At 63.7% G+C, this 13,614-nt stretch overlaps 1 protein-coding gene across 2 annotated transcripts; it reads right to left on the bottom strand.

Moving 5' to 3' along the window:
* Positions 1-2,464: 2,464 nt before the first annotated feature.
* On the bottom strand, positions 2,465-13,365 carry CHRNA4 (cholinergic receptor nicotinic alpha 4 subunit). Of its 2 annotated transcripts, XM_074317678.1 has the most exons (6): positions 12,564-13,365; positions 11,007-11,158; positions 8,739-8,783; positions 8,532-8,641; positions 5,394-6,777; positions 2,465-2,873 (listed from the first exon to the last, which is right to left on the bottom strand). In XM_074317678.1, exons 1-6 carry the CDS (start codon positions 13,012-13,014, stop codon positions 2,748-2,750), a joined length of 2,268 nt encoding a protein of 755 aa, XP_074173779.1. In that variant the 5' UTR covers positions 13,015-13,365; the 3' UTR covers positions 2,465-2,747. The 2 variants fall into 2 exon arrangements, with proteins under 2 accessions (XP_074173779.1, XP_019609057.2); XM_019753498.2 differs by lacking the exons at positions 8,739-8,783; positions 11,007-11,158; positions 12,564-13,365 and having other exon boundaries at positions 5,394-6,641.
* Positions 13,366-13,614: the final 249 nt, after the last annotated feature.

Raw genomic sequence — 13,614 nt, 5'->3', positions numbered from 1 at the left:
CTCCCCTTGGCCAGGCCATCTATACTTGCTCACCTGGAAACCTCGACAGCTGTGGGCCCCAGGTGTCACCTGCTCTGCCTTCAACACCAAGTCGTAGTTTTCTAAACACCAGGAAGATTTGGGGGCAGGGACTTCTTTAGATGCAGCAGTCAGCTAAGGCTTCCCAGGTGACAGTGAGAGAAGGCAGGGACAAAGCAGGGAGTGAGGACGACAGAAGGTTGCAGCAGGGGCACAGCACATGAGAAGCCTAAGGCTGGACCCGGCTGGGCACGACCTGGAAACTGTGGGAAGGTAGATGGCGGGGACAGAGAAGGCCGAGCACAGCGCCAGGAGAGGGCTCAGTGCCAACCTTGGGCGGGCACTGTGGGGAGGGATCTGGTTCTGCCCTAAGAGGGACTGGGAGCCACCAGGGTTCTGAGCAGGGAGCTGCCGTGACCACCTGAAGATAAGAGCTCAGGGAGCCACGTGGTGTGGGACCTCAGCCATCGTCCACTGACATGGAGGTGGCTTGGCTGTGGGGAGGGACTCAGGCAGGCAGCTGGCGAGCCCCTGGCTGAGTCGGGGAGACCCTGGGAGACCCCAGGAACAGGCTGTGGGCAGGAGAGCAGGTCCCAGGTGCAGCCCACCAGTAAGCAGGTGGTGAGGGGAGCCAGCCGGGAGGGTTGGCGAGTCCACACCTGGGCAAGAGTGCTATATGTGTGCACACGTGGGAACCACACGTGTGCATGTGTGAGCCGTGTATGCATGTGAGTGTGTGTGCAGAGATCTGTGATGGCTTCCCGTGGATGACTGTGCAATCGGGATTGGCCCACAGCGCAGGCCGAACTGCTAAGGGCCAGAGGCAGGTCCCTGATCTCTCCTGCCGCTGCGTACATGCGGGGTCTCTCTCCAGACCCAGAAAAGCACATCTACAGCTGGGCCTGTGCAGGGTGGCTCCTGGCAGATACCCGCACAGCTGGCAGCCGTACCACTTATATAAGAGGATCGAGGCGCTTACTTCTGAAATCTGCATTCCAGCTCCCCCTGGGGCCTGTGTCCCCCCTGCATCCTGGGTAAACTCTCCCAGCATCCTGGGGCTGAACCCCAGACGGCCCCCAGGAGGCAGGTGCCCGCACAGCTGGGCTCCTAAATGGGCTGCGGGCCGGGGAGGCAAGAGCGTCCAGGATTTAGGCACTGGGATCTCTGCATCCCACCCCTGGGCACGAGGACCCCCCAGGCCCAAGTCAGGGTCCCCCTCTCACAGGCACCCGGGTGGGGGTGCAGCCCCCCAGTCTGGGACTGGCACGTCAGTCTCTGGTTCATCTATACTTGGCCTGTCCCGAGCTCCGAACTCCACCAAATTATTCTCTCAGTCCCCCAAGTGCCTCGGGGCCTGGTCCAGCCTGCTCACAGTGCCCGAGGTGGGACTTGGACCACTGACAGGAGGAATGATTCCTTCAGCCACCAGGCCTCCTTCTGCCAGCCAATGTCACTCGTCACTTTTGGGGAAGGGGCCACAGTGTCCCTCCCACCCCCACACTTGGAACTTGAGGGTTCCAAAGAATTGGGGCCTAGGGTAGCACTCACCCACCCCCGCCGGCCACCCAGGGGCAGTGTTTCCCCAGGTCACAGGGATCAGTGCTGGTATTACCCCGTCCTCTGCCTTCGGGGGAGGACACTGGGCCCCCAGAACCATTGCCCTTGGGCCTCCCCCCACCTCTGGGCAAGATGACCCTTGCATTCCACGTGACAGAGGCTCCTTGGCTCTGCTGGTCCCCAGAGAATGAGTCCAGAGGCAGGAGGCCATTAAGAGGGGTCCCCTCCACCTCCCACAAAGGCCCCCCCAAGGGACCACACTCCAGAGTGTCCCAGAGTGAGCTGTCCTCAGGGACCCCCAGCCTCACTGTGGCTGAGAAGACCCAGAGTGGATCTCGAGGGGCTGTGTGCAGGGGGGGAGCCCACAGGGAGGTGTGGGGACAGCCTGGACGCTGCTTCAGGACCCTCACAAACCTCCAATGCCCATGGGGACCGGGGTCCCTGCAAAGTGCTTGCACAAGACCCCACAGGACCCCTGGAAGGTGGACGTATGGAATCCCGGAGCCCGGGGGTCCCTCCCGTGTGGGAGACCTGCCCCCTAATTCTCTTCCAAGCATGACCAGGTCTAACAGCTCCATTCCCCAAGGCCCCTCAGACACAAACTTGGGTTTTCACTAACTTACTGAAACAAAACAAAACGAAACAAAACCCCTGCTGGGACCCAGCCTGGCAAATGAGATTTGCGTGTTTGCTGACTTGCCAGAGCTGGCCAAGGACCCGGGCAGCGCCCCCACACCCAGGAGGAGGGGTAGCCATGGCCTCCAGGGGTCCCACAGGGAGGACAGGTGTTTGGGGCTGAGAGGGGCAGAGGGCGTGGTCACAGGACATGGGGACGGCGGGGACCTTTGATGAGAGTGGTCAGACACGCGTCCTGGACAGGAAGCCAACGTGTGGCCATGCTCCCAATAAGCTTTATTAAGACTCGGGCGGTGACACCGCCCTGCAGACAAAAACAAGCATTTACCAGCCCGGCCCCTTTGCCGCTGGAACTGAGCGCCCTGCACCCCCAAGAGGCAGGAGCTCTTCCCAAGTCTGTCTTAGAGTAAACAGAAGGGTGACAGTCTGGGAAAGGGCGTGACCCCGGCTGGTGCAGGGGGTCCCGTGCAGAGCAGGTGCAGCTCTGCAGACGCTGCCGTTGTCATGCAGGCGCCGGGGCCCCGCCGTCCCGGCCCCTAGAGCATGCCAGCCAGCCAGGGCGGCAGGAAGAGGCCCACGGTCCCCAGCAGGCAGACGATGATGAACACCCAGAGGAAGATGCGGTCGATGACCATGGCCACGTACTTCCAATCCTCCTTCACCTGCAACACAAACACGGCGCTCCTACCACTGCCCGGCAGCCTCACAGGCAGCAGGAACATTCTAGAGCCTGGTGCTTTCCGTGGCAAGTTCTCCGTTTCCTATCCTTGCCAGCAGGGTCACAGGTACACCAGTACAGAGGTGACAAGTAGGGAAGTGGCCTGTCCAGCTGAAGTCTGGGCTCAAGGACCCTGGGCTGCCGAGGGGCCAGTGCCTCTCGGGGCGAGCGTCGGGGGCCGCTGCTGTGGGAGATGTGTTTGGCACTGTGCCCCACGGCACCTGCCGGGCAGGATGTCTGAGCCCCCAGGGGTAGAGGTGGGCGGGCTGCCTTTGGAGGACACCAGGGCCCAGCTGCCTTTGGAGGAAACCAGGGCCCAGCTGCTTCGCGGTGAACATGGCTCTGGGTTTGCTAACGGTGGGCGGGGCGCTGTGGAGATCACGGAGTGCACCCCCATTGTGCAGATGGAGCAAGCGAGGCCCTGAGAGGGGCCGCCACCCCCGCAGGCCGTGCAGGACAAGGGCCAGGAGGACCCTTGGTGACAGGGCCTAACCTGCAACCAGGGCCTCAGGGCCCCCATGCTGGACAGCGTCCGAGCATGACTGCCCTCCACTCCTGCCGTCCCCGCCTTGGGGCAGGTGCTCGGAGGCCAGCTGCCTACGTGGCCGAGGCCCCTCACTGCCAGTGGGGTCTCTCAGCTTTGTCCCTAAAGCCCCTCGAGGTGGCACAGCCCTAGGTGCTGTGAGCAGAGGGGGAGGGGCCCTGGGCTTGAGGGGATCCAGACCGAAGCCATAGGGTGGGCCATGGGTGCGTGCACACACACGCATGAAGCACGCTGAGCACGTAATCTGCGGTCGCTCACTTGAAGAAGGTGGCAATACTGTCCCACAGAGAGGTGGGGACACTGAGGCCCAGCGTGGCTGTGGGGGGAGCAGACCCCAGTTCAGGATGGCTCCTACCCGCACCCCTGGCTCCACCTGGCCTGAAGCAGGAGTGACATCTCCCTGGGTAACCCCAGGAGCAAAGGCTCAGGGGGCCTGGCAGGGCCACAGCGGGTCCTGGGGGAGGGAGGGCAGCCTGGCGGTGCCCAAGTGATGGGAAAGGAAGCAGCTCAGGGCCTGGCCAGCTGATCAGAGGGTCTGAGAGGCCTGGGCGAGGGGCAGGACTCAGCGTTTCTGTCTGTGGGCCCCTCACTGGCGTTTTTTGTCAGCTTTTTAAAGTCATCAGAGGCGTCCTGATGGTTTAAACCAAACCAAATGGCCTGTTTATTCACAGGAACCCTGAGCGCCAACAGGGTCACTTATAAATAGAGTCCACCCAGGAGCCCGCTGTCCCCACTCTGCCTTTCATCCGCCCCCGGCGTCCCCATCCTGAGGCTGCGACGCCATCGCTGCCCAGAGCCGCCAGGTTCCGGAACCAGAAGCAGGTCTGGCAGCCGGAGCGCGCAGGCGGTGGGGACACGGCACCCGACCCTGCATTCCACTGAAATGGTTCTGATCTGGCGCCACTCAGACCCGTCACCAGTCCGGAGGCGTCTTGTTTTGAGAGCTGGCGGCAAAATGCTGTCCCAGAGCTGGCTGCTCCCGGGCAGAACTTTCCAGAAACCTCTGGACCGGCTCCACAGCCTCTTGGGACTCAGTGGGGTGATCAGGGGAGACTGGCTCACTCACTTCTCGGGGGTCACTGTGTGGAAGCCCTGCTTCCTTTCTGGGGTTCACTCGGCTACCAGGACAGGTTAGTTCTGATAAACCAGCTCAGCCGAGACCCCAGGAGGCTGTGGCCCCTTCAGAGGAGGCAGAGGGGACGAGGAGGAGCCCCAGATGAGCTGAGGGTCAGGGGAGTGTGTGCACTGGGGTCAGAGGAAGCTGACACAGGGCTGGGCCCCAGGAGAGCAGAGAATGACTGACAGGCGGGCAGGCAGCGCCCTCCCCCTGCTGCCCCAGGGCTGGCCCTGCCCTCCGCTTCCGCCCCTGCTCTGAGCTGGGGACTCACCATCAATCTGGACGCACCCTCAAGCATACCCCGAGATGCGGCTAGCAGAGCCAGAAGAGCCCAGAACTCAGGGAGCAGCCCCACCGTCTCCTGCACCCCCACCCAGACTGTGCTCCCCAGCTTGGGGCTGGCCTGAGGGCCAGGGCTGTGTCCCAGATGCCCCCTCCTCTCTTCCTGCCAGGCCCATCTGGCTCTTTTCAGCCCCTCTGGGGCACAGATGAGGCCAGTGGCCCCTCCCTGCTGCCCACAGGTTCTTGTATCCTGGAGCCCAAAGGAGTGTCCCCACAATGTGCTCCCAATAGCCACTCTGGGCCACCCACCCCAGCTCCACCCCAGGAACCCAAGTGTTGGCGGCTCGGGGAAGAGGGAACAGGAGAGTGGGGACTCGGGCTGGCAGCCTGGGTCTGGGCCCAGTTGCTGGATTTTTTCACTGGCCACTCCCTCCCTCAGAGCAGAGAGGCCAGCTGTGAGTGTCCGCTTGCCTCATTTGGGCCAGGGGCACCTTGGGATGCAGCCAGGGATGGGACCTTACCGAGAAATCTGTGTCCTCTGCCTTCAGGTGGTCTGCGATGTACTGGACGCCCTCGACTGCCCGCGTCAGGGCCGGTGACAGGGGCAGGTGCCGGGGTGAGGCCTTGGTGCTGCGGGCTTTCAGGGCAGCGTTTGGGGACCCTCTGGACTGCTCCCTCTTGCACTTGCATTCGCACGGAGAAGCCTGGTCTGGGGGTGGGAGCTCTGCTGGGGGGACCTTCAGGGAGGCGGGGGAGCTGGCGGTCTGGCCATCAGCCTGGGAGGCGGCCTGCTCTCGGGGAACGCAGTACTGGATGCTGTGAGACCTGCACCGGACACCGCCCTCGGCTGCTTTGCCAGGGCTGGACATGTGCTGGACGCTCAGGGACCGGGCTTTGTTGAGCCCGGCGGCCTTGGTGCTGGTGAGTGAGCAGAAGGGGCCGGGCGAGGGGCAGGGGCTGGCTTTCTGGGCCTCTGAGGGCTGCAGAGCGGGGACCTGGTCAGAGGGCAGCTTGCAGGCAGGCTGGGGCCTGACGGGCTCATCCAGGGGGCCACAGAAGGACCGGCTGGGCGAGGGGCCCCAGCTGTGGGCTCTGCTTGTGTGGTGGGGCTCCCCCTGGGGCTCGGGCTCGGGCCAGAGGCGTGGGGCACCGGCCGTCTTGTGCATGGACTCGATGAGCCGCCGGCAGCTGTCCTTGACCACAGACGGCCGCTTCATGAGCAGCAGGCGTGGCATTGCATCCAGGAAGACCCGACGCACCCAGGCGGGCATGCTGTGTGTGCGCGGGGAGCGGTGGTGCACGTTGAGCACGAAGACGGTGATGACGATGGACAGCGTGACGAAGATCATGGTGAAGAGCAGGTACTCGCCGATGAGCGGGATGACCAGCGAGGTGGACGGGATGATCTCGGTGATGAGCAGCAGGAAGACGGTGAGGGCCAGCAGCACGGAGATGCACAGCGTCACCTTCTCGCCGCACTGGGACGGCAGGTAGAAGACGAGCACGGTCAGGCAGGAGATGAGCAGGCAGGGGATGATGAGGTTGACCGTGTAGAACAGCGGCAGGCGCCGGATGACGAAGGCGTACGTGATGTCGGGGTACACCTCGGCGCAGCACTCATACTTCCGGGTGTTGTAGGTGCCCACGGCCTCCACGATCACCCACTCGCCGCTCTCCCAGAAGTCCAGCTGGTCCACGCGGCTGTGCATGCTCACCAGGTCGATCTTGGCCTTGTCGTACGTCCAGGAGCCGAACTTCATGGTGCAGTTCTGCTGGTCGAAGGGGAAGAAGGTCACATCGATGCTGCAGGAGCTCTTGTAGATGGCGGGGGGCGTCCACTGCACCCGGCCGTCGTGGAACAGGTGGGCCTTGGTCAGGTGGGTGACAGCGAAGTCCCCGTCCGCGCTGGGCAGGGAGAGAGAGGGAGGGGTGAGACCTGCTGCCCTGCCCCCCACCCCTGTGTGCCTGCCATTCCCATTTCACTGGTGAGCAAAGGAAGGCGGGTAGCCTCGCCTGGGACAGCACTGGGCAGAGCTGGCTGCTGGCCCTGGACATGCCACTCGCCTCCCCGCCTCAGCCTGCTCTCCCCTACACCGGGGGTGACACACAAGCGTGTGGGTGATGATGATGGCGAATGTTTGGGGCTTGTGGCAGGGACTGGGGCCAGTGTCCCCAGCTTCCTCCCGGGCACCCTGAGCCTCCATGCCCATGGAGTAGATGGTGCCTCGTCCCTCCCAGTCCTACGGCTACGAACAAGTCTGTATGGGGAACCACCAGGCAGCCTGGCTGGCGATGGAGCCATAGCCCACAGGAGACCCCAGCTGGCCTGGCTAGTCACAAGGAGGCAACAGTGGCCACCCCAGGACCCTCGGACCTTCCGTGCGTGGCACCCAGCACCCTGCTGTGGCCTGGACCTAAAGGTCCCCAATCTCCGAGCCCCCAACAGCCTCAGTCGGTGCCCACTGACCCCCTTGCACCCTCCTGGGCTGGCCCTCCTCCCATCGGGCTGGCTCCACACAGACCACCTACATGAGGAGTGGACACAGAATGGCCTCATCTCGTTTACTCCCTTCCCCTGGCTCCAGCTCTCCAAAAACCAGTCTCACCCCTTTGAGGCACAAATTCAAACGTGCTCACAGGACAAATGAGCAAACGCCTCATTCAGCAAACACTGCGGGGACCTCAGCAGCTCCCTCTAGTGGTGTGAGCTGGTGGCAGCCCATGGCACGTTCCAGAAGATCACGGATCCCAGGGGCTTGGAATCCACGCCCAGGGCCTCAGGTCTGGGTTTCTCCACCCACAAGACGGGAAAGGGGCCTCCTCAGTGGCTGTGGCCCAGCCAGCATCAGCCTCCAGCCCCAGGGTCCAGGCTCACCCACCCCCCAGCCCCATCCAGAGACGGCCTCGGCGCTGACCACAGCCCCACAGAGAAGTAGGGTGCACTCCACTCCTTCCATAGGTCCTGGCAGGAGGAGAGAGGAGGGAACTTGGCGGGGCCCTCCGCACCTCTGGGCTGCAGCCTGGGGGGCTGTACAGGCCCCAGAGCCTGTGGGAGAGGTGCGGTTCTCCCCAGGGAGTTGTAGCTCCCCCTGAACCTGAATGCTCCCCTGGGTCCCAGAGCATTAAGCTGATGTGTGTTCCCTGGAGCTAAGGTCCTGGGGGTGGGGCTCAGAGAGCTGAGCGTGGGCCCCAGGAAGGCTGGGGGGCACCAGGGATGTGGGTGTGGGGCGGGAGGATGCAGGGCTCCTGGTTCAGACCCGGTGGCTTTCAGAGAGCAGAGAGCCTGCCAGGGGCAGGGGGAGAAGTGCCCCCCCAAACTGACCCCCTAACGCCCCTGAAAACCATCTCCCAGCTCCTTCATGTGTGGCTGCTTTTCTCGCTGCCATTACTGGAATCAATTAAGTTGAAGAAGAACCCAGCCGTTTGTAATCAGATAATGTTTTGTAGGTCAGGCCCAGCGCCCACGGCCCTGGAATGGGCGGGGCAGGAGCCTTTTGGGGTCTGGCAGTGGGGAGAGCAGGGGGCTGTGGCCAGAAGGCCGGAACCAGAGGGAGCTAAGTGCTTCCAATTGCTGCATTGTAAGCGCTACGGAATCCCAGGCCTGCGTGCAGCTCAGAGCGAGGTGGCCCAACCTATCCGCTAAGTCCCCTGGGGCTTACTTGTTGTACAGGACGATGTCTGGCCGCCAGATGAGCTCGGAGGGGATTCTGATGGAGGTCACATTCTCATAGTCGCCGGGGTCCCAGCGCAGCTTATAGTCATGCCACTCCTGGGGCAGGCAGGAGGAGAGAGTCACCTGAGAGGGCGTGTGGGGTAGGGGCAGGGGGTGGGGGGTGGCAGCGGTGGGCGTGTCCCCTCCCACTCACCTGCTTCACCCACACATTCGTTGTCATCATCTGGTTCTTCTCGTCCTAGGACACAAATGAGAAGAAGGGAGGTCGTAACCCCTTGGTGACAGTGATGGGACACATCTCTCTCTGGCCCTGAATGCCCTTATCCACTAGGACAGGCCAAGGTTGAACATGGGGAGGGAGTGAGCACCTCATCTCTAGAGGCAACCAAGCCCAGGATGGCAGGCCCTGAGGAGACTTAGGGATGTGGGGACAAGGACCCCTGACTCTTTCCAGAAGGAAAGCGGGGACAGTGTTTAGCCGACTTCCTAGGTGGCTGGCACCTGGCCCTCCCCCAGCTACGGGCGGGTGTGTGGGAACGGGAGCCGGCTCCTGGCTCCTCCTGGACAATGTTGCCAGCCAGAGCCCCGAACCGGTGCCCGGCAGTCCTGCCCTTCCTTGTAGGAGGCCAGCCTGCCCCTGCTGTGCCCCAGTAGCCCCCCACCCCCACCCCCAGGGATTTTCAAGGTGACAGGGCCTGGCCTCCTTCCCCAGTGGCTGTGCCTGCCCCCGCCCTGTGTGTGAAGCGCTCTCTGTGCATTCTTGCAAAGTCAGCCCAGGCGGGGAAAACACCCAGCCGCCTCAGGCTCCTGGTGGGGTGAGTTCACACACGTAAGCTCGCCTCCAGACACAAACCTGCGGCAAAGGCACAGGCTGAGGGACTCAGAGGCGGCTGCCCCTCCCACCACAGCATGGTGGCCCTGCAGCCAGCACCCAGGGCTCCAGGGAGGCTGGCTCACCAGCATGCATGCATGTGTGGGGCCTGTGCTTGGTCAGCCCCAGGGCCACAGCACAGCCTGGGAGCTGGTCCCTCCCTGCCTGGCGCTGCCACGGGCCTGGGGTCTTGGAGCCGGTGTACTCCCTCCTGGCCTCAGCTTCTCCTGGGCATACTGGGGAGATGGGCGGTGCGGGATGTGAGGAGTGAGCCCCAGGGAGCTCAGGTAGGCAGCCAGGCTGCTGTGCACCGACCCTTAATCTTGAGCGGGCGGCCGCCAGCGGCTGCCTCCACCAGCTACCACCTTGTTTGCCGTGTTTGCAAACCCCAGCAGGTTAAGGAACCCTGGGCACCTCTGGTTGCCTCCTGGCTGTGGCCCAGCCAGGAGCACTTTGCAGGAACCGTCCAAGGACCTGTTCCAGGTTGCCTGCTGGCAGAAGCCTGGGCATGGCTGAGCACAGGGCAAGCTGGCCGGGTCTCCTTGCTAACGGGACCCATGTTGGCCCTTTCTGTCCTTCTGAAGGTGACCACAGCACCTCCCACCTCCCAAAGCCCCTTGGATGTTGCCTTCTCAGCCCGAGGAGGCCACGCTATGCTCAGCCCATTTCACAGATGAGGAGACAGGCAGGCAGCTGAAGATGTCACCATAACGGCCTGACACAAGGGCCTCCAGAGCCCTCACAGAACCGACCCGAGGCTGGGGTCCTGGCAGCGGAATGGGGTGGACATTTGGGGGTATCTGCAGCCCCCTGCAGCTGGATCCTAGTGTGGAAAACCCCAGCCCTTCCAACCCAGCCGGCTCAGGACCTCCTCATGGTGAGTGAGCCAGGCTCCCAGAGGCGCCTCCCCACCAGGCAGGGGCACACACGCCAAGGCCCTTGGGACCCCCACCCCAGGCTGTGTACCCAGCACCGTCAGATCACCCCCGCAGGATGGGCCCCACCCCAAATAGATGCCTCAGCACCTCCATAGCAATGGCTACTCAGAGACTGGACCCCTGCACCTTTCCAGCAGCCCCCTGGGTCCCTAACCAGGAAGATAAACACCCCAGACCTGTCCATGGCTCACCTGAACCCCTGCATTCTAGACCGGGCATAAGGGGGCCTCCTGGAGCAGCTCCAGGTCAGCCAGCACACAGCTCGCACAGAAGCCCCTGAGCTGGCCACGTGCAGGCCTGGGCAGCCGCCCCCCACCCCCACGACCCCCACAGAGGCATTTTCTGCTCTTTGCTTCTGAAGGTGGCCTCCCTGACCCACTGAAAACCTGGCACTTTGGTTTTCCGTGTGGGGGAGGGGAGAGGAGGGCAGGGCCTGGAGCAGGGGTGCACAGGGCCTGCCTGTTGTCGGAACCCCATGGCTAAGGCATTCCGCAGGCCTGGACAGTAGCCCTTCCAGCTCGTCCAGACTCCCCAACCCCAGGGCCACCTCAAGGCTGGCCTCCCAGACACAGGTACTCCTGTCAGGGGACGCTCTGTCACCATGTGTGACAGCCAAGGCCCACAACTCCCTGCCCCCCACCCCCACACCTACCACGTCAATGAGCTGTGCGATGGACAGGCCGAAGTGGACCAGGACCACGTCCGAGATGTTGGCCACAGGCCGGGACCACTTGTTGTAGCCAGAGAAGAGCTTTCTCAGCAGCCGTTCCTCTGCATGGGCCCGGGTCTCCACGTGGCTGCTCGCTGGGGGACCGGCAGACAAGGGCTCAGGAGCAGGTACTGTCCAGGCTGCACTCAGCCACCTGGCCTCCTCCCAGCTCCTCTCAGCACGTTCCTCTCACCTCAGGACATTTACACCCTCCTCCAGGCCTCGGGTTCCCCTCTACCCTGGGAGTAACTGTCATGTCCTTAGGGAAGCCTTGCCAGACCTCCCAGACCCCTCAGGCCTTCCAAACACCTGCATCTCACACAGAAGTGGACAGCTGTTTCCACAAGCGCTGATGTGGGTAAGTCCCGTTGGAGGCTGTATCTCCAGTGACCAGCAGAGTGCGAAACCTTCTCAAAGCACAAGGTGGGGGTCAGTGCAGGATGAGGGACAGACGGCAGTGGGGCAGGCCCAGGCGGGAGATGGAGGGGGGTCAATGAGGGTCCACACACCCACAGCCTGCTCCCTGAGGCTGCCAGCAGCGCTGATCATCAAATTACCACCTAGAAGGATCTCTCTCTCGTTCCCTGATGATGTGTAAGGGACATTTTAAGTGCTGACTCTGACAGCGAGCCCAGCATCCTGTGTTCTTGGATGGACACACAGATTGACCTCCACGAAGGCTGGGGGGAGCCCCCCACTGGGGAGGGCCTGGGAGGAGCCCTTCTCGTACAGCCCACCGTAGCCCAAGGGTGCTCTGTGGTCTGCAGGCCTCCCTGCCTCCCCTGGCGCCTGCATCATGAGGGGCTTGGGGGAGGGGACAGGAGCCCTCCTGCTTGCCTTGCTCACCTGTGAGTCACAGACAGGACTTGAAGAGGACTCACACACCCCTGGGGTCCCTCCTGGACACTGGACACTGCACCCCCAGCCCAGAGCACCGACCTGGTCTCCTGTCCCTTTGACCAGGAAAGTGTAGCCACTTCTCAGTGGAGGCCAGGGCTTCAATTCCCTCCACTTCCCCTAAATAGCGAGGTGCTGCCCTGGGTAGGGGCGGGGGGACGGACTGGAACTCCCTCTGTCCCTCTGAGCCTGGGGGAGCAGAAAAGCGCAGAGGCCACCCCTCTGATCCCTCCCAACCAGGAGCAAGCATGGGGACAGGGTCTGCAGTTTAATTTGGCCAGATGCGGGCAGGGGAAAGACGAGATGGACCCCACCTCCCTCAGCCCTCGTAGGAGTTTCTGGGTCCAGCTGTTGAAACATCAGCCCCCACCCCACCCAAACCCCTCTCCCGCATTCGCGGGCACGTTAACTCCTTCTGTGCCGGCTTCGCCGCGCCGCAGGACAGCCTTTGCGTTTCGGGGGTGCGGGAGCCTCCGCGGCTGCCCCGTTGCGCGCACCCGCGGTTTGGGACCGCAGCCAGGAGCCTCCCCTCCTCTGGCTTCCGAGGTCCTGGGCTGCCCTGAACGCGGACGAAAGGGGGCCAGTCCAGAGCCCGAAACTTACCAGGCAGGAGGCCGATCCCGAGAAGCAACAGCAGCGCCAGAGGCGGAGGTGGCAGCGCCGCCGGGTCCTCGAGCTCCATGGCGCACCGAGCGGGCTCTAGACGCGGGCGGCTCCTGTCTCCGCCGCACCCCCGCTGCGAGGCCCGCGCGCGCCCAACTTCATGCACCCCGCGCCGCGCCGGTCGCTCCGTCCGCCTGGTCTGGCTCGGCCGCTCCTCCCGCGAGCGCGGGACTGTGGGCTCAGCGGCGCGTCCCCGCCCGGCCCTGCCTGCCTCCAGCCGGCGGGGACAGGAGGAGGGGGAGAGGGAGGTAGCCGGAGGGAAGGCGAGGGCGGGAGGGGAGGGGGAAGCGGGGCCAGACCGCGAGCCGACAGGGGGCGCGGAGGCTGGGCTCGGCCCGCACGGGGTAAAGTTTTCCTCGTCCTCCAGGGGCTGAGAACGTGCCCGAGTCATGGGTGGGGACCGTGGTCACTGCGTGCTATTGGGGGATCGCGGCGCAGTTCTGGTTTCGGACGGACCACGAGGCACCGACCCCCAGTCCCGGCTCCCCGCAGCCTGCCCGGAAGGGTACGAGCACCCAGGGGTTTTGGGAGCGAGGAGGGGTGCCCCGCACTCGTCTGGTTAACTCCATCACCCCCGCCCCGCTTTGCAGTTTGGAAATCACAAATCCCTCATCATCTGCCTGGTGAGGCGTTCAGGAAAGAGCCCACCCCTATCGGCCTGTTCCCGGCAGACCAGGCAGCGCCCAGTGGGGAGCCCAGGCCCTGCGGCCCTCCTTCTGGGGAGAGGCAAGCCACATCTTGCTGCCTCCTGGTCAAGCCTGGGGCGGGAGTCTCAGCCCCACCTCCTCGGGCCAGCGAGCCCTGGACTGCCAGGGCGTGAGGGCACCCCCCCACCCCACGCGCTGTGGGCAGTACGGAGGATGTCAGGCTCAGGTGCCTGGAGAACAGACTCCTGGTGTCCCCGCACAGATCTTCAACACTGTGGGCCTCAACAGAGGTTCCGCGGGCTGCACTGCTTGACGGGCAGGGTCTCCACCCTCAGGCAGGTCAA

The sequence above is a fragment of the Rhinolophus sinicus genome, linkage group LG13 (assembly GCF_036562045.2).
Source record: "Rhinolophus sinicus isolate RSC01 linkage group LG13, ASM3656204v1, whole genome shotgun sequence".
NCBI classification, from domain to species: domain Eukaryota; kingdom Metazoa; phylum Chordata; class Mammalia; order Chiroptera; family Rhinolophidae; genus Rhinolophus; species Rhinolophus sinicus.
Note: the sequence above shows the minus strand (reverse complement) of the source record. Positions and strands in the feature narration are given on the sequence as shown.

Bases quoted from the DNA above. Each gene is read 5' to 3' on its own strand.
- CHRNA4 (XM_074317678.1), bottom strand. From the start codon at position 13,014: ATGACTCGGGCACGTTCTCAGCCCCTGGAGGACGAGGAAAACTTTACC. The intron at 8,784-11,006 runs GTAGGTGTGGGG...TTTGTGTCCTAG, and splicing joins TCGCACAGCTCATTGACGTG to GACGAGAAGAACCAGATGAT. The intron at 6,778-8,531 runs GTAAGCCCCAGG...CTCCCTGCCCAG, and splicing joins GACATCGTCCTGTACAACAA to CGCGGACGGGGACTTCGCTG.